This window comes from Culex quinquefasciatus, chromosome 2, assembly GCF_015732765.1.
Source record: "Culex quinquefasciatus strain JHB chromosome 2, VPISU_Cqui_1.0_pri_paternal, whole genome shotgun sequence".
NCBI classification, from domain to species: domain Eukaryota; kingdom Metazoa; phylum Arthropoda; class Insecta; order Diptera; family Culicidae; genus Culex; species Culex quinquefasciatus.
In genome coordinates, this window is record NC_051862.1 from 13,731,817 (window position 1) to 13,751,921 (window position 20,105).

A 20,105-nucleotide genomic window follows, 5' to 3' on the forward strand; every position below is an offset into this window, starting at 1 on the left:
GATTAATAGAGAGAATGCGTAACGTGATTTTCGAATGATCCCACTTTGTTTACATCTACAAAGTAGGAGGCTGTTCAAGCACAAGCAGGACTTTTTTCTTACTGGCAAATTAGCTGTTTTATAATCAATAGTGTGTGTTTTATTTTGTCTAGTTTTGACATTTTTTGCTAAAAAATGATCGCGTTTCAATCGGTTAGATGAGATTTTTCTTGATTACGGGTGATGAAGAACTGCGCGAGAATTTCATTCTGCAATGTCACAGATAAATTTCCTGGCTGATTCCTGGAGCTCTTCCTGGCCCAGCGAAAAAATATCGCTAATTCTAGCGAAGACAGCTTCTGGATGGATACAACAGCATCGACTCCATAAACAACTTCCATTCATAATTATAAAAAAGTGCAATCTCGCCTTCAACTTTCTTAAGATCTCTTGACTTCAACTCCAGGTTCTCAAAAGCCACTCATTTATCATTCTTGCAAAAAAAAAAGATCGATAATAATACTCTCTACTTTTGGCGATCAATAAATTGGTTCCACTTTGACAGTTCCAAATTGAGGCTGTTTTGCGAACCACTATTCAGCACCCAGAGTTTTACATAGAAGTCCCTTTGACATCAAATTTCGAAAGGTGACTTAGTGAAATGCCAAAAAAAGGGTCGTACCGCCACACCGTCACGAGGATGGACCTCGGATTCGTAATTAGGGAATCACGAAAATAGAAGAGTGGTCGGGACAACTTTTCCGATTTTGTGTGAATTGCCGAAAAATGACCCTGTTAATAATTTCTTGATAAGTTTGCATTAGTTTTTTAATGAGATCAAATATTATTATCTAAAAAGTGTTGAATTATTATATTTTTTTTAGATAGCATTAAAACATCAACCAGATTTTTTACAAATTCCTTCAGCTGCTAGAGTCCAACAAAACTAATCCATCATTCATTACCCTACGTCATTCCACGCTACACTGGAAAATTTATCGAGAGTAAAATCACTCAATCATTCATCCCCATTTTAGATGCAGTCAGTCACTCTTAGTAGCAAAGGTGCGCTATTATCTCTTCCCTCGGTCCCTCCCCCTGCGACCAGGTGAGTGATAATTGCACAAAAAGGTCCCGCCACGATTGTCGCGAGAGTACTATAGTTACACACAGTCAATATCGTCGCAAATAGTAAACAAACACGATGAGAAGTGCACTTTTGCTCTCAATCGCTTGTTGGTGTGTGAGTGTAAAGGGACAGTCAATTCCACATATCGCGTGATCTTTTATTTTTAGTTCTCTCTTTTTATTTAGCTTCGTATTACTCGAGGTTGGTATTGGTGTGTTCTCGGACGAATCTTCACTCTGTGTATTGATGCCGCGCACGCCACGAGAGAATCGTGAGAGAACGCGAGAGGGAACAAAATCCCGAGTCGAAGCGTGGCCTAGCATGAAGTCCGGAGTTGAAATGGTCCGGTAGTAGCAAACTAAACGTGGTCGAATCGGTAGCACACGTTGGGAGCTCTGCTAGTGGCGATAGAGAGAGAGCGTATTCGTTACGTCGCGGTTCGTCGGTTGTCGGAAACTTTCGCGTGAAGTGGCGTGATTTCGCGAGTCGTTCCCGAATTACGGTAATTAACCCTTTTTTGTCAGGCTTGACCTGGAGTTGTGCGTAACGATCTTAAAGTTTAAAAAATGGATGACTAACCATCATGAGTACAAATAACAACAACAACACCATCAAGAGTGTTAAAGAATGGTGCGGTCGAACCGGTTTATGCAACTCTTCAACTAGCCGCAGACCATGCGTTTTTACGACGATCCGGGAACCGGCCAAGGAGTTACACACAATCTCTTGGACTCTCACTGCTGCTGCTGCTCACTATCTCCACGATTCTTCGAGTAACTTCGGCTGAGCAGCTCTGCGTCTGGGCGGTGTAATGTTGTTGTAGATCAGCGATTAACTCTCGGGATGCCAAGCTAAATTTTCAGGTTCTACCTTCATCACTGGACTTCGGTAGAAGCTCAAATTTTGAAATGATCTTCAAGCTGTTGACTCCACGTTCCTTCGCTTGGTACTCCAGGTGTTAAGAAGCATCGATCGAAAACCGGCGGCGAGGCGGAAAAGAGAAATTACTGAATGATCAGCAGCACTGAGGGTTGCGAGAGGGAACGAAACAGGTGGAGAAGGGTGGTAATGAGCATTTCGTTCAAAAGACCTGCGCTTATCGGAGAACGTTTCTCGGCATTTTTTCGTTTTCGAGAGCACCGTCAAGTCGCGAGCAGCTCATAAATCTATATGACGAAAGAAGCCGGACTTGACTTACGCAGATAACGAACGCGTTCGAAGTTTGTGGCGTGAACCTTGGAATCGGGATCGTCCTAAAGCATCATCGGTGATCGTCACTCTCAGCAGTAGATAGACAGATAGCTCAGAATAAGCCGTTAAATTGTCACGTGCTCGCAGTGCACCGTTGATCGATCGAGGAGGAGGACTCTTTCACTGGCTACAGTCAGTCTGGGGGGAACTCAAGAGTGCATTCGAGTCCAGTAGGTTCGAGATTGCAGCACATTGCACGCGGTGACGGCAGAGGTTGTTGATCCGTGGAACCAGTTTCGACGATCGAGAGTAAAGTGTGGTCATTTCTTGGGGCATTCTGTGGAGTATGATTGGGAATGCTGTGATTTTTTTTATTTGCGCAAGGAAATGAGTGTACGCGATTGAGGGCAATAATTACACATTAAGTTACATTGTAGTAGTTACACCCATTTTATATAGACACTTGGGCAAAGAAGTCGGCTCATAAGATTGACCTACTTTGCATTACATTAACAACTTAATCTTATGATACGATATGACGTGGAAAAAAAATTATCCATCAATTTAATTCGAATTAAAATTACTTTAATTTTATTTACTGTAAATATTAAGGTTTTTGTTCAAAACTCAACATTCAAGATAAGATTTTTTTTAATTTACTGCACAGCACATGTTCCCATAAACGATCCATATGAGCAATTACAGATCCATATGAGCACTGTTTGAAAATTTGTATCAAATTGTTGAATTAACTTTTTTTTTATTTTTTACAAAAACAAACAATATCCCAAAATTTAAAAATTTTCTATATCTTCGATTTTTTTTTTGGATGAGGACTACACGGAAAAAAATGCCAATTTTTAATTATAGTTTTTAACAAAAAATCAATATCCCTGCATTCCAAAATTTCCTATACCTTCGATTGCCATTTTTTTAATTATCGTTTTTAAAAAATCAATAACTAATACCCTAATACCTACCTATCGGGATATTATTATTTATTATTATTTTTGGCCTAAATCCTAATATTTTCTATACCTTCGATTTTTTTATGAGAGCTAAATGGAAAAAATTTCAATTTTTAATAAACTTTTTTTTTACAAATAATCAATATCCCAAAATCCCAAAATTGTCTATATCGTAAGGACTACACGAAAATAAATAATTAATATTTTTTTTTAAATTAACTTTTCATACACAAAAAAAACTATTCTGGAGATTTTTTTTCAAAAGGTCCAATAAACCAAATTTTAAGTTTTTGCTTTTTGGGTGTTTTTAAATACCCCTGACTCCCGAAAAACAAAAACAGGAAATTTGGTTTATTGGTCCTTTACAAAAAAAAAACTCAAGAATTTTCCTGAATCCGTATTTATTCTTTTTTTTTTAATGAGGACTTTTCAGAAGAATGATACAAGAAAAAACTGTAAATTTTTAATTGACTTTTTTCACAAAAACCTTTTCCCAAAATTCGTATTTTCTTTAAATTTTTTTAAGAGGACTGTTCAGAATGAAATGATGCACGAAAATTTGCCATTTTTTTTATAAACTTATTTTTCCGCTTTCAAAATATTAGGAAAACATTGCCACTTTTTTAATAGTCGAGTCTATTTGAACAAAAAAAAAAAACAATTTCCGAAAACCGGATTTTTTAATTTTATTTTTTTAAAAAGCATTTTGTCATTTTTTTTATTTTTTTTTTCATAGAAAAATAATTTCTCAAAATCTGGATTTTTATTTTATTCATTAGTCCATACCGAAAAAATGTTACGTGGGAAAATTGCCAATTTTTTGATCAACTTTTTTTTTACAAATTTTTACATTTTTCAGAACCCATATTTGTAAATCTGACGCAAACCCGCATCATATAATGGTAGAACTTGTTAGAAAAATAATGCCGAACCAAAAAAAAGTTATTAATTTTCAACTTTTTTTAGATATTTAGGGGACTAAATCGCATTTTTTTGCCACAAAGTTAAACATTTTGAAAAAAACATGGATTTTTATTTTTTTTCAATAAGCCAATTTTTGTTAATTTTTTTATTGTCCTTTTTTACAAAAAATACATCCCAATATCCCAAAATCAGAATTTTTATATTTTGGATGAGGACTATTCAGAATTGAAATTTTGTTATTCACCTTTAAACAAAAACTTTCTCAAAATCCATATTTTTTTCATTATTAAAAAAAATCTGACGCAAACCCGCATCATATAATGGTAGAACTTTTTAGAAAAATAATACCGAACCAAAAAAAGTTATTTATTTTCATTTTTTTTTATATTAAGGCTGGTACAAATATTTTTAAACGTTTTTGTCACCCCCTTCAAAATTGGCCCGAAAAATCAGGGGGCAAAAAAAAAATTACAACTAACTTCAAAATTTCAATGAAAATTCAAGTGCAACCAGCTGAAATCAAATTAAAATACATTCTTCTGCGTTATAAATTATTTATAGCATGTTTGGGTTTATTGAAAAATCTTAAGATTTTTTGAAAATTTTTGATGCGAAATCTTTTTTTTTTTTGATACAATTTTTGTTTTTGTCAGATCTTAGATTTTTTGAAAACTAATGATTGCAAAACAACTGAACTAGTGTAAAATGCATTTTAAAACACTTTTTTCATTTAAATGTGAAGACTATGGCTTGTTATTTAAATTTTTATATTTTTTTATTTTTTTGCCCCCCCCCCCTTGACCTCGGCCAGGGCCGAGGGACAAAAACTTTTTTAAATATTTGCATCGGCCTAAGGGGCCTCAAAATGCATGTTTTGTGCCACAGAGTTACACATTAAAAAAAAACATGATTTTTCAAGAAAAAAAATCTAGCAATTTTGTAACACAATTTCCTAATGTTATAGCCACAAGTTCGATTTTGAGAAAAAAAATACTATAAGTCATCGCTAATGTTTTTGCCTCTGAAACATGATCACCTTTTTTAATTTTGTATGGAGATTTGTAAGGATTATAAAACATGGCTCCTCTGGGCATACCAAACGTGGGTGCAAAGTTTGAGCCTAATAAAAATATTCATCGTTTACCAAAAGTTTGAAGCAATTTATTTGTCAATAAAATTCAATAAATATTTTGTAAAATGATATCCCAAAATCCATATTTCTTTATTTTTTATTGTTTTATGCGGACTATTTAAAAAAAAATTGCACGGATAAAAAAATAAAAATTTTCTTCATAACTTAATAAAACAATTTCTGAAAATCCGTTTTTTTATCTTTGAAGAAAAAAAAACTGACGCAAACCCGCATAATGCCGAACCAAAAAAGAGTTTTTTATTTTCATTTTTTTTATGTGTTTAGGGAACGAAAAATGCATTTTTGTGCCATTTTTATCTAAAGTTCTGGCCAAAACTTAAAACCTAACGAACCAGTCAACCGTGTTTAAAATCTACTCATCCCGGACTATGCCTCTAGCAATAATTAAAACTTCCCCCAAAACCAGCTCTGATAACGAGTGCGAGACATCCTCTCTAGACAACATAAGCCAACGAGAGGACATTTAAGCAGTAGAGTTGAACTGAAATGCTACCTCCAGCATACCACCGCAAAGTCAAAAAACCGTTGTCTTCTTCCCTGAACGCATCCCTGCCTGGATGGTTCCCAGCCACTTCTCCTTTACTTGACAACAACGGCACTGGCTGGATGGTTCGGTTTGGTTTGGCCGGTAATTAAATTATTTAGAAAAAGCCGCCACAAAACTACACAGTAGCAGCAAAGCCGTGTTTGCCATCGTCGTCTCGTGGTCGTCGACAACCACTAGAGCTTATGCTGCGAAATTGGAGAACTGCTGCTGCTGGTACTCCAGGGACACAGTGCATATGAATCATAGGATACCACCGCCATAATATTGTCGGGGTTGTGAGCTGTTGGCTTGTTTGACAATTTTTTAAATTTTAGTGATTAACTTGAGGTCGGTGAACACGATTTTAAATCGTCAAGCCAATAGAAATTTCGACAAGAGAGCACCACACCGACTCAACGTTGTTGTACCATATGCTCGAAAATGATTCCGAGCAAAAACCGCGACTTTCGGGATCCAGAACCGGGAGATTATGATTTTTTTTTTGCTGGCCTAACCTCCAACCAAAGCAGAGTCTACTGCAGTTTGCAGACCTGCATAAGCGGAGCACATGTGTGTAGGATGAAGTTTTCGCGCCAGAGTTGGAGTCAAAGCCAGAGAGTCACATGCTGGTGGTGCCCACTTCCCGGAACTCGCGCTGAGGTTTGTGGACGTCGGTGGTGGAAAGTTGTTGTTTTAAATTGAGTTACGAGTCGGTCTTGTTTAATTGTTTTTCGGGTTGTATTTTTTGCTCAACAACTCCACACATGAGGGTTAACGGCGAGACCAAGATCTGTGGCAATCGGATTGATGCTGGCGCAGCAGCAGATGGCAAACGCGAGCATTTCTCGAAACAATTCCACTGATGCATTCGAAGAAGACGGGCGTCGTTTAATCGAAACAACCTGCAAACCGGTTTTTCGTCCTAAATGCTGCGGCGGTTCATCGACCAAAAAGGGAATCCGTAGTGGCACGGTGGGAGGTATGTCCTTCGACGGCCAAGGATGAAAGCGAAACAAAGCGGTTGATTCGCTGTTCAAGCAGGTTCGTCACGCAATTCCACCCGGGTCCATCCATCACGGAACCGCGCAGTGATCGATTCAGCTGGCGGTTCTTTTCTCCAACTGCTGTTGTTATTTTCCTCGGGACAAACAAACCTTGACATAGTTTGGGTGGACGCGCGCATTCGTCGATTTTCCAATTTCCTCCGTGTCTTTGTGGAAAACACGAGACCGGACTCGGACGAAATCCATCATCACTTGGCGGTGGCGGCGGCAGGGAGAACCTGCCGTGACCGAGGGAGGAACGTCCGATTGACAAGCCGGCTTTTTATTATTGAGCGGTGGTATTGTTAGTACCAATTCTGACGACGTTGCTCCGTTGATTAGATTTAATTCGCTCGATTGAAGCGCCTTGACGGTGGTGGCGTCAATTCCTTCTGGATTCATTGGCGAAGACTGCGATTTTTTTTCAACAAGTCAGTCTGCAGTAGCAGGTTGGCGAACGGAGCATTCCCTGGCCCATTGGCGATGGCGTGACCAGACCGAGCTAAATTTTGGGATATAATTATAACCGGGCAATGCCATATTGTACGCGCCGGACTAATCAGATGATGTTAATGGGTTTGGTCGCGCCACGTGGTTCGTGACGAAGGTTGTGTCATTCATGGGTTTTATTTTTCGATTATGAAACATTAATCATCGTTCTTGCTGAGCTATGATAAATATATCTTTAATCTAGATTTGAAACAATCTTTTCGATAATAATATTTTTGTCTTATTTTTAATCCGATCGAAAAACTAATAAAATATTTCGAAAAAAAAATGTTTAAATCCAAGATTGCATTTGGTAATTTTCAAGACAATCAACTATTCAAATTTGACTAAAATTTGGTCTCAGATTTCGAACCAGATTTATTTTACTGAATCACTGAGAAAATTAAGACAAATAACCCAATTTATCATATTTTTCATTGTTGTCGTTCGTTATTTCGTTGTTGAATTTCACAGTAAAAAATGGTAATATTACATCTGAGAAGAGGTACACAGTAAAAAAATCATGGAAATATTACATCTTTTGTCAGAAAAAAAAAATGTGTAATTTGAGTCATTTTACCACTGTTACTTGTTATTTTACCACTTTCCTGCTGTAATATCACTTTTCTAGTCTAAATTGAAGAAAAATTACTTCATAAAATAGGTAATATTCAACCTTCCAAAATTACACTTTTCAATTTTGCCCATTTTTTACTGTGTTTTATGTTAGAAAATAACCTCTGAAAATGTGTAATTTTAGCAACTTTTATGAAGTAATTTTACCTCAATTTAGACTGAAAAAGTGACATTACACAGAAAAAAAAATCATGGTAACATTACATCTGGGAAGGGGTACATCTTTTATGTCAGAAAAAAGGTGTAATTTTACCACTTTTCTGGTGTAATGTCACTTTTCCAGTCTAAATTGAGGTAAAATTACATCATAAAAGAGGTAATATTCAACCTTCCAAAATTAAAGCTTCCAAATTTACATTATTTTTTTCTGTGTACAATAGCAAAATTGTGATGTAAAAAATAAAAAGTAATATTCAACCTTCCTAAATTACAGCATCCAAATATACACAATTCTTACTGTGTAGATTGCGTCTAAATTCATTAAAATTTTCAAGTTTTTTGAAGAAATATTTTCTTGGACCCCGATTTAAAAAATAGGAAGTGATGAGAAATTAATTTTAAGGAGCATACATTTTGAGCATGTTTGGATTTTTTGTTTACGTCAAATCTTACATTTTTTGAAAACTTATGATTGCACAGCAAATAAAGTACACATCAAAAAATCCTTTGGTAAAATCGCATGCAAAAGCATGCCCATCAAAAAAAAATCAATCAAACCATCCACATTAACGACCCCCGGGTCTTTTGTGGTCTCTATTGCAAGTTTCTGCTCGAACCGAGTCGGCCACGCACTGCCCATCGCCTTCGTCAAAATAAACACTTAATATTACACACTGCACGTACAATTTTTGCAAACACAAAAAAAAATGTTGCAACCGGCGGGATTCAAACCCAGCACCAACAGTTAGGACTGGCGTCTTAGCCCACTCTGCCATCAGACCGATGAAACGTTAAACGCATATATCAGCTTGACATTTCGGTTAAGTAGGTTTCCCATACTGATGGACTACATATTTCAGGACGTAAAATTACATAAAATTGCATAAAATAATGCAATATTTATTTTACACGCAGCTGGATTACTACTTTTTTAGCTGTGTAGTAATGCAACTTCGTGTAAAAGGCCTGGGTGTAAAATAAATTTTGCATTATTTTATTAAATGCTATGTTATATTACACCCTAAAATATGCATCCCATCATTATGGGAAACCTACTTGGCCGAAATGTCAAGCTCATATACGTATGCGTTTATCTTTTCAATTCTTCATCGGTCTGATGGTCGAGCGGGCTAAGGCGCCAGTCCTCACTGTTGGTGCTGGGTTTGAATCCTGTCGGTTGCAACTTTTTTTGTGTGTAGAAAAAAATAAAAAAAATATAAAAATTGAAATTACAAGCCTCGGTTTCAACTTTTGGATGAAAAAAAAGAGTTTTCAAATGCATTTTACACGCGTCCAGATGCTTTCCAATCATAAGTTTTCAAAATATTGATGAAGGATTTTTTCGCGAAAAAAACTTCTCGTAGGACTGCACATTGGTATTTCATGAAAATTAAAAATGTTTTCAAAGGAATTCAAACTTGCTAAATAAGACTTTAAACGCAGGAAAATGCATTTTAACTGGTTTTCGGTTGATTAAACTTTAATTTTCATTAATATTTTGAAGTTTTTCGAAAAAAATATTTGTTTTGCCCTTGATATTATTTAGGCCGATTTTGAAGAGGGGGGGGGGGGGACATAAACTTTGAAAAATATTTGCAACGGCCTGACAATAAATTTAAATTAATTAAAATTTTAAATTTAAATTAATTTAAATTTTAAATTTAACAATTTAATTTAATTTTTCTTTTTTTATGTAAAATAAGATTATTTGTGGAGAATTGTGCTCCTTGATTCGTCCTATTTCTAACTGATTTGTTAGGTATAATGCTCTAAGGATCAAAGTCAATTCTGCATATTTATTTAGGTAAAAAATGCTTGAGTATTGATATAGAAAAAACTTCATTTGAACAATAAAAGTTCAGATTTTTTTATCTAAAATTAAACTGTATGAAACTTTATTGGTACTTTGTGTAAAAATGCACTAAATTTATTTTTCTTTTCTTTTTTCTTTAGATTTCAAAAGCAATCATCTGGCACAAAACTCAAAACAAAGTTTGAAAATTCGGACTCCTCAATCGCTGCCGCGTGCCGCATCCAGAACCACCAATAATTCTAACGTCTCGATAAGATTAGTACTGCACCACTCAAACTAATCGCCCGAAACGGTAGCACCAGCCCTACATCACCGAGGTCGCCCATCGATTGAAGATTCCCGCTCCAACGTTGTAACGTGAAAACCGAAGAAAAAAAGAAACACCACCAACCGTCCTCACGCAATCGAGGCCTAATAATGAATCACACTACTCCAGAAACGTCGTGGTCGCAGTCCGTGCTAGAAGCAGCGCGACTTCCTTCGTCGACCTAATCGTCGGTTGTCGTCCTGTGGGGGGTTCCAACGTCGAGTCGAACCAGAGTGTACCTCAGTGCGAAGCAAGAAGTGAACCAGAGCAGAGCCCACTGAAGCATTTGCAAGAGCAGGAGCACAAGTGAGAGTGATTTGGAGTGTGTTTTTTTTTCGGGGGAATTCGAAACAGATTAGGACCGAGTGTGGCCGATTGTGATAAGGAGACGGGTCGTTTTCTGGGGACACAGTGATAAGGAAGAGCTTTCCGGGGAGGGAGGCAGTGATTTTGAAAAGGGGAGAGGGTGAAGGCTGCGAAGATCAACAGCGCTGACCGTGTAGTACAATGAAGCCCAGATTAGCCGGTGGATTAGCGTTGGTGCTGGCGTTGAGGTGAGCTGAGCTATGACCTGGGTTCCGCTGGGAGAACGGTGTGATCTGGAAGTGATAGACGGTACCGCGTTGACGGGTAATTGGATTCTACACAGATTACCTCTGTGGGAAGTTTGAGTACTACCTGGTATAGATGACTGAGCGAGGTTGTACGGAATGCAGTTACGCAATGACTTGCCGTTTGGTACACGCGACTACGACGAGGTGTGACTATCGAGCCGGTCGTTTGACCTTGACCGTTACTGTGACTAGTCACACTCCAGCTCTACAACTACCACCCCATCAAACTATCGATTCCAGAATACTGAAACCACTAATCAAGTCCACACACTAGAACGGGGTTTTAAAGTACAAACAGGGAAGTTCAGCGACCTGCTGGAAACGCACGCGACCTGAATAGCTTGAGCAGAGGTTCATCGAACGCCGCTTAGTTCACACAACGCTTCGAAGTGTCCCAGTGCGTTTGTGATTAATTAGAGCCGACTCGTGGTCCAACAATCCTTCTAATTAAATTTTCTGATACGTCTGAAACTACTTAAAGGTTGACGAGGCGATGTCGCGCGTCACACATGTGCAACTCTCACCAACCCGTAATGATATAAAAATACACCCCGAGTCAGACATGCATCGGCACTATGAGCTCTTTTTAACGGCACTCAGCTTGTTATAGATGGCATTTTCGTTTAAAGCAATGTTATGCTTGTTGCTAGGTAAAAATCTCTTGATTTTGGCTTGAATAATGTGTAGAAAATATTGGTTCATTGGAAAACCCGATTTTAGCTATATGTTCATGTAAATGTTCTCTTAAGCTCTCAAGAAGAACTTCTTAAAAGCTCTTTGAGTGCAATTAAGAGTTCTTAACATATATCTCGGTTGGGTTTCAAAATATTCTCTCAGGGTCTTCGGGAGCCTAAAAGACAAGCGTAATTAGCGTATTCTAATCACTGGCACAACATGCTGGGTATCTTCTACGTGAAATGCCAAACAAGTTCTTCTAAAAGAGGAGTTAGAGCGGATGCATGTCTGCCCCGAGTACCGAGAGGGCGAATTCAATTTCACCTCACCGCGAACGCGTGGATGGAGTGTCCAGGGAGCTCTGCGCTGACTATTATTATTATTATTATTACTGTCCCAACTCCAACTCCAACACACCGCAGACTTGAGGGCCGTCGCATTTTGCTTTAAGGAAAGTAACAAGTAACTGCCGGGGAATGGTTTTCGTGGTTTTGGTGGCTGGCCGGGTTGGTGCAATAAAATGACCAAGATTAGCGAACGCAACTCCACTCGACGACAACTCGACGCGCGGTTTGGACAAGCTATGGCGTTGGAGTTTGTAAAAAGTGATTTTCCTGGTGGATTGGGATTGTAACGAGGAGGGATAAGGAGGTTAAAATCGAGCATGATGGAAACAGAGTTCTAATTTTAGATATTGTGTAAATTAAGTAATGATAAAAGTCTATTTGAATAAAAATAGAAAATAAGTTGACTCACATTGAATGACCGATTTATTTGTGCAAACAATTGAACAAGTAGCATCACCTTAAAAAAGTGAAATCTATAGAATAAGGTGTTTTTTCAGCTTTGAATAATTGTATTACATTTTCAGCTACTGAATGTAAAATTTTTCAAAAATATAAGAATCAATAAGATCTTACCTTCTTCTACAAATAGTATTTATGTATGTTTTAAATTGATCAACCGTAAATTTAAATATTATTTTATGGAAATATTTTTATTTCTGCCTGAACATTATTCAATACTTTATTTTTGTTTAATAAATATATACTTCTTTTTGGGATTTTCCTTTCTATTTTCAAATGATTTTGATTTTAGTTTTGGAACTCAATGTTGTAATGAACTGAGTTTAATTATGGTTAAAATATGTTTCAAGTCTAGAATTTTACAATTTTCGTCTATATTCGATCAATGACAAAAATCATTCAAATTTAAAATAAATTTAAAAAAAAATCTAAAATCTTGTGCAAAAACTTTTTTTTGAAAATATTTAAAATAAATAAACATTTAAAGTTTTTATCCCTCGGCACGTTTTATCGAGGGTGAAGAGACAAAAAAATCAAATTAAAAAAAAATTGTTTAAAGAATCATAGTTTAGCTAAAGTCAATGCTATGCGAAATTTCTGAAAAAACATGAAAAAAATTAATTCAAGTTTTGGTAGAAATTTTCTAGTTTTTGAAAAAATAAAACATTGAAAATTATATTTATACTTGTCAACAATTGTTGTCTTAAGATAGAAAAATAATGTTTTTAAAACAATTGTTTTGCTTCCTTTCCGCAAAACAATAATGAAGGCAAAAAGATTTCAAAATTTCAAGAAATGTTTGTAATGGTCTTAGGAATTAAATTAATAATGTTTTTCCTTGACTAAAAAATTAAAAGAAAGGGTGTAAAATTATAGAGCATTTGAAAATGTAAAAATGCTGGTTGCAATTTTTTAAAATTAAGGTTTTTATATTACTAGTCACATTTAAAAAATATATTCAAACATTCATAAATCAAATGTTTGGTTTTGTTTTTGTTTAGCAAATTTAACAAAAACATTAAAAAATATAAATTGGATTTATAAGAAAGACATTTTATTCGCAAAAACTAAACATTCGAAAGTGACAAAAAATCAAAAGGTCAAAACAATATATTTTGAAAAAAAAAAATACATTGCACTATTCTTTACATCTGAAAACGATTCTGATGCTTTTTCGTTTTATATTAATCATTTTGTAAAGGTTTTTGGATACTTTTTCCCCTGTAATGGGGATTTGCTGTTTGAATAATGTTTTTCTGAAACTTTTTTTTTAATAAAAAATGAAAAAGAATTAAAAAAGACCATATTTTTATTAAAATTATGGAATTAAAAGTGTGAGCTTTAAACAAATAAAATAGTCCTTTTTAATTATTCATAGCGAATATATATTTCCTCATTAAGATTGTTGTTGTTGTTTTTTTAATTCATATTAGTTTTCAATTTATATTTGTGCGATTGTTTCTATTTATTTAATCTTTAACGTTTACAATTTTGCAATTTATTTTTGGTTAAATATATCACCTGGGACGAACCAATTGATAAAACACGGATAGAATACGACATAAATTCCTTGTAAGTTTTTAAAGTTTTTTAAAGTCTAAAGTCTAAAGTTGATTATTTTTTTTTTTTGCAAAAATAATCATCAGGAAATACAATTAATTAAACAGCTTACAGAAACTAAAAATGGTATTTATATATAAAAATCGTCTTATTGTAACTGAACTTGATTGAAGTAATCCAAAATTCATGTAAAATTATTATCAACCCAATTCTTGAAGCAGATTGAAATAATGTTGCGAAGAAGATTTTTTTTTGTATTTTTAAAGTGAGATTTAAAGCTAAAATCATTTTTAATGTTCTTCTTGTTTAATTTTCTATGAAAAATAAATGATTATATTACATCGTGGAATGTTGACAGATTGTGTCAGAAAAATGTGTTATTTTACATCTGAAAATATGTAAATTTACATGTTTCAACTTGTCATTTCTTATACATATTACACATAAATTTAGGTTTAATTACAACGATTTTTTCAATCGTTCTTTTTTTTACTTTGTTGACATTTATGTTTTTTTGACAAATCGAGTATTTTCTGTCCCATTTCACCCTAATGTTCCTCCATTTCACTGCATCCAATCCCATTCGCCAAGCCGGAAGACGCTTAAAGTGAGTCTTGCTCTTTGCTGTCAGCATGTTTTCGTTTTTTTTTGCCATTTCTTTCTACCAGACTCCACCTCCTCCCATCTCTTTGGAAGAAAGTGAATCGACAACTTCTTGATGAAACGCTCTGTTTATGACCCAGGTGGGGAGACTGAGACTGAGAGTTGATACCGCTATGTGCGATGTGGCTTTTGACTCCTTCAATCAGTTTGTGTCAGTGAATTTCGCACTCCTACCTATACTGAAAGAATATTGTTCGCAACTTTCCCAGAACCCGACCTCCGCGCCGGAGGTGATAACACGCTGACCTAGTCCTGTTCTATACAGTGAATTTCACCCAGCTACTTAATTCAATTATTCAAAACACGCTGCTCGGAACTCCGCCAAGCTTCGCGGCAGCAGCAATAACATCAATGAACAAACAGCTACAACAATCACGACTTGAAGCGCCAACTGGCCGCTGAGTTCAACAGCTTTCGACACAATAATTCAATTTGGGATTTAGTGGTGGACTCCGTATTTTAGGGGGTTTATAAATAGGATCACACCATTTGATATACCTCAAACTGTATTTGTGGTTTGCGTCCTTGGGGGCTTCCCCAAAAATAAAAGTCCTACGCAGCAGGTATCGATCCTGATACGTTGCGGTATTCCGCGTCAACACGTGACGTCCGGTTGGGACAGTGATTGAGAAGTCATGGCCTCATATGAAGTAATACTCGTACAAAGGTTACTCAATTCGAGGGAATTGATATCGCCGTTGAAGTCGTCGTCAGCGCATTCAATTTGTTTTGATAACAAAACGGGACTTGTTTTGCGTTGAACTGCGATTGGTATCAAACAGAAGTGTTTCCATCTCTACCATTAGTAACAACTTGAGAATTTGAACAGTTTGAAAGTGCAATATCTTGTTCGCACGAAACACGCTATTGATTAATTTCTGCGTCACACTGATCAAACAGCTGGAATCAATCAAATTGTGCTTATCAGCAGCAGCAGCGCGTACTCATACGGCAAACAGGTCCAAAGGTTCCGGATCGATACTGTTCTCTCTCACGTCCAAACCCCGTCATCGCGCGACGTAGTCGCTGCAGGACCCCGAAATATTCATGTCAGACAATAATTAATCAATTTTCTATTATTTCTTCCCCGAACCCCCGTGAAGCATCTGTTTGCAGTCGATTTCACGCGGAACCTGTGCCGCAGCGGACGGTGACGACGACGACGACGATTACCACTACGACTATGACGACACGTACGGCGAGTACGAAGATGACAAGCCCGCCGACAGTGACAAATTGTCCTCGAGTAGTACGACGACGCCCACCTCCACGACCATCGCCGCCGGAACTCCGTCGTCAACGATAGCCGGCGTCCCACAGTGGGGCAGCGACGAGGACGACGGTAATTTGTCTGGACAGCGAGTCCATTGTGCCCGGTATTAATTGCTTCCGCATTTTTTGTTGCTTCCCACAGCATCGGCGAGTTATCCCTGTCCACGGGGTTGTTCCTGCGAGGATGGGACGCGCTTTCTGAACTGTTCCCAGCGGTCACTGACCGAGGTGCCGGCGGATCTACCGAGAAACGTAATCCGGCTGGATCTTTCTTGGAACAATATTAAGCGAATCCCGGTGGAGGCGTTCCAGAACATTACGGAGGTGCGGGATCTGTGGCTGGATCGGAACGTGATCGAGGAGCTGGACAAGGAGGTGTTTATTGGGTTGACCCGGCTGGACGTGCTCGGTTTGAGTGGGAACCTGCTCGAACATCTGTCCGTGGATAGCTTCGTTGAGGCGCACTCCCTGAGGAGGTTGGTCTTGAGTAAGAATCCATTGGTGGTTCCGGATGAGGGACCGTTTTTGCAGCTGCCCGAGCTGGAGGAGCTGGAGTTGGCCAATTGCAATCTCACGGAGGTGACTCACGAGTCCTTTGGAGGACTGGAGGGACTGAAGTCCCTGAATCTCGCCGGGAATATGTTCGATGAGGTAAGATTCTTATATGGTGGACTACTCAATGGATAACTATTCAACTCTGCCTTACAGGAACTCAGCACCGAGGTCTTCGAACCGCTGGTCAACCTGCAGCGGCTCCACATGCCGCCGCTCTCCGAGGACACCGTCCGCGAGCTGTGCGACGTGGTCAAGTCGATCGACGTGGTCGACATCACGACGCACAACGTCAGCTGTTTCTACCTGGCCTCGGAGACGTCCTACGAGGAAAGCATCATCACGCAGCGTCCGAGCACCACGGAGACCCCGAAACCGAAAGGTGAGAAATTCCGCACAATTCCCGGAAGGATCGTCCCAACATTTCACTTTCCCTCTTTCCAGTCGTGCCTGTGGCGCCAAGCAGTACCACCACCACCAAGCCGACGAGGAAACTCGTCAAAACGGAGAACGAAATCGAGGAAGAAGTCAAGACTACGGCGGCCCCTAAGCTAACCGCGTCAACCCGAAGATCAACAACTCCTTCAACGACCACCACAACTACGGCAGCCCCCACCGTCAGCGGACCATCCTCCGTGTCCATAACCCACTCGGTGGATGCGGACCCCGCCGTCACCAAGCAGGTCGAGTCCCCCGGAGAGCAATCCCTCCTAGCCTCCATCAGCTCGGAAACCATGAAGCAACTCCTGCTCGGAATCTGCGCCGCCGGCGTAGGAATCCTCCTCGTCGGGATCATCTGCCGGCGAACCGGACTCAAGAACAAGTTCTGCGGCTCCAAGCGGCGACCCGCGCCCACCGACCAGGTACGACCGGCCGAGGAAGTCCCGCTCAACAAAGTGTAATGCTAGCGCGGCCCGAACCAAATTCCAATTCTGTTCTCGATTCTTACTTTCAAGTGCGTGTGTGATATTACTTAAAAAGTATTAGATTACGAAGAGGACGCGAGAGACAAACCGACGGTGACGAAGCCCGTGATTTGCCGAGCAAATAGCAGCGCAGTGACGACCACGAATCGTACGATGTGGCGCAATTCTCCAGGAATGACCGGGGCGCACTGAATAATGAGCAAAAACCAGCGTGTGTGTTCTTGTAAATATAGCTTGTAGGAAGAGGGTCGCGCAGGTAACAAGGTGTGAATCAGTGTTGTTTGAACGGCCAGCAGTGACGACACGTCATGTGCGTTGAATGAACGAGAAGAAGACTGTGCGCGGAGTAAGTAGGTTAAACCCCTCCCGAAACACTTCACCAACACTCGCAAACGGGCAGGTGAGACATTCCTCGGTGGACCAAAAGGAATCCAAGTGCGCGATAAGAAAGCGAAAGAGAGTAGCGATAAGAAGAATTACCGGATTCGTTAGACATTAAGTTTTCTTCTGTTTTATTTTTATTAGACTGTACTGTAGGACTTCTTAACGAAAGGCAAAAAAATGAACTCGAACCAAAAATGAAGCTAACCCCACACTAACAAATGTTTAGAGGAACAAACAACTATTTGTATACGCAATTTTCGCAAAGTCTGCTCTTCGGGAGATGATCAAATACCAAGTAGGCAGTAGCTTGTAACCCCCACAAAAAAAACAACAAGTTAGTCAAATGTAGTAAATATTTGAACACAGCAAACCATACAAACATAGTATAGTTACGCGTTTAGCGACCAGTGAACAAAAGTAGCACCTAACTTTGCACACCGTCATACAGGTAACAAAGTTTAAAGGACTGCCAGTGTGCTGATGAAAACAATACCCGCGTGTGGTGCATATATTCATACAGTTTCAATTCAAGAGTCAACTTCATCCCGCTTTCATACATAAATACATACATACATACATACATACATACATACGACACATCATACACAATTGCTAGTGATTTGTAGGCACTTTTAGGTAAATCCAAACTTTTTTGTACCATTATTATACGCGGAACAGGCAACAGGATTGTAAGCAAACAATATGGTAGTGAAATAAATTTGCAAAATGTGGTAGTTGAACTAAACTTTGCTGAATATGTGTTTTACTTCATTAGATTTAAGCTAAATTAATAACTAATTTAACTTATCAAAATCAGAATCGCTCGATTGTAAAACTCAATCACGATCGACCCATCAAACAAACCCGGACACACGTGTACCTTTGCATGCAATATTGAACGCAAGTTTGCATACTTTTCGGGCGGATGCGATGGCACAGAGTAACACAGAGAAAAGGAATTAAAGTAGACTAATTCAATTAATATCTCCTTTTGCCTTTGGGTTGTGAAATTATTTGAACAATAAGGCCGATGCAAATATTTTGCAAAGTGTTTGTCCCTCGACTCGAAATTACAAGCCAGAATATCAACATTTCAATGAAAATTCTATTGGGAAATGCACGATACACTTGTACGGTATTCAAAAAATGTAAGATTTGTCAAATCTGCGAAAAAAAAACTTTTTGCGGTTTTGTACATCGAAAATTCACCAAAACTCCAAAGATTGTTGAATTAACCCAAACACGCTTAAAATAGCTTTAAACACAGGGGAATGCATTTTAAATTGATTTCAGTTGATTGCACTTTAGTATCCATTAGAAGTATGATTTTTCATGTTCCTTTTCAATAGTTTATTTGATGATATAAAATAATAAAAAAATACTTTTTTGATACAAAATAAAAATTGTACGCCTCCAAGGGTGGTACAAATTTTAAAAATTAAGGTATTATCGATTTGTAAGATAAACGCAACTAAATTTAGCAAATATTTTTCCATTTTTTTTTTTTCGATGGAAAAAGGGCAACAGTTTTACTTAAAGTAACCAACAAAATTTTCTTTTGTCGATTGTAATAAATTTGTGAAATTAATTAGCAGTATTTGCAAAAAAGATTTAATTCAAATGAAAACCATAAAGAATAATTTTAACGTTTGGAATCAACTCGGCATACAAAGATACAACATTTTTACAACTTTATCATTTAATTTGCTACTTTATTTAACTTTTTCAGGCCTGATGTTGATGTTCAGATTTGTTTAAATAGCCTGTAATCTTCGTATGACCTTAGGGCATTTTCCCATCATCATTTTTTTCAATATTCCAGGTCCAAAAGAGTCAATATTTCATATTTTAAAATGTTTGTTATGAGCTCGAGGCTACCAACTGTACGGAATTTATCGTACTACACGGATTTTCACATTCGGAGCAGAATTTGTACCGATTTTTGTAAGGATTCTTTAATTTTTGAACTTATTTTCCCAATATGATTAGCTAAAAAAAAATATCTAAAACAACATTGAATAGCATGGCAAGTTTTAAGCGATGTGTTTAATGTGATCTTGTAAATCATTTTAAGTCAAAACATATTAAAAATTTTCAGTTCAACAATGTAATGCATTTTTCAAATGATTTTTTCGTAAATAAACTGCAAAACGATATTGCTTACAAATGGCATAATCCTTGCGTCCTAGAAGTTACTAACACGAGATTCTTAATAATTTTTTGGAGCTAAAAGTATTACAAAATGCGGTATTTATTTTAACAGATTTTTTTTAATTTATGAAGCCTTTTTAAATATTTTTTGAAGTTTATGTCGCCCGCCCCTCCGCCCCCTGCTT

At 37.6% G+C, this 20,105-nt stretch overlaps 2 protein-coding genes across 2 annotated transcripts in view; one reads left to right on the forward strand and one right to left on the reverse strand.

Annotated features, from left to right (window-relative positions):
- The window catches only part of LOC6032310 (serine/threonine-protein kinase ULK2), a 71,236-nt gene that overhangs the window by 30,367 nt on the left and 20,764 nt on the right, over positions 1 to 20,105 (reverse strand). The gene's annotated exons all lie outside the window — the stretch shown is intronic.
- Positions 1,460 to 18,514, forward strand: LOC6032309 (leucine-rich repeat-containing G-protein coupled receptor 5A). Its single transcript, XM_038257950.1, has 6 exons — positions 1,460 to 1,610; positions 10,151 to 10,871; positions 15,739 to 15,977; positions 16,050 to 16,558; positions 16,616 to 16,841; positions 16,904 to 18,514. Exons 2-6 carry the CDS (start codon positions 10,825 to 10,827, stop codon positions 17,359 to 17,361), a joined length of 1,479 nt encoding a protein of 492 aa, XP_038113878.1. The 5' UTR covers positions 1,460 to 1,610; positions 10,151 to 10,824; the 3' UTR covers positions 17,362 to 18,514.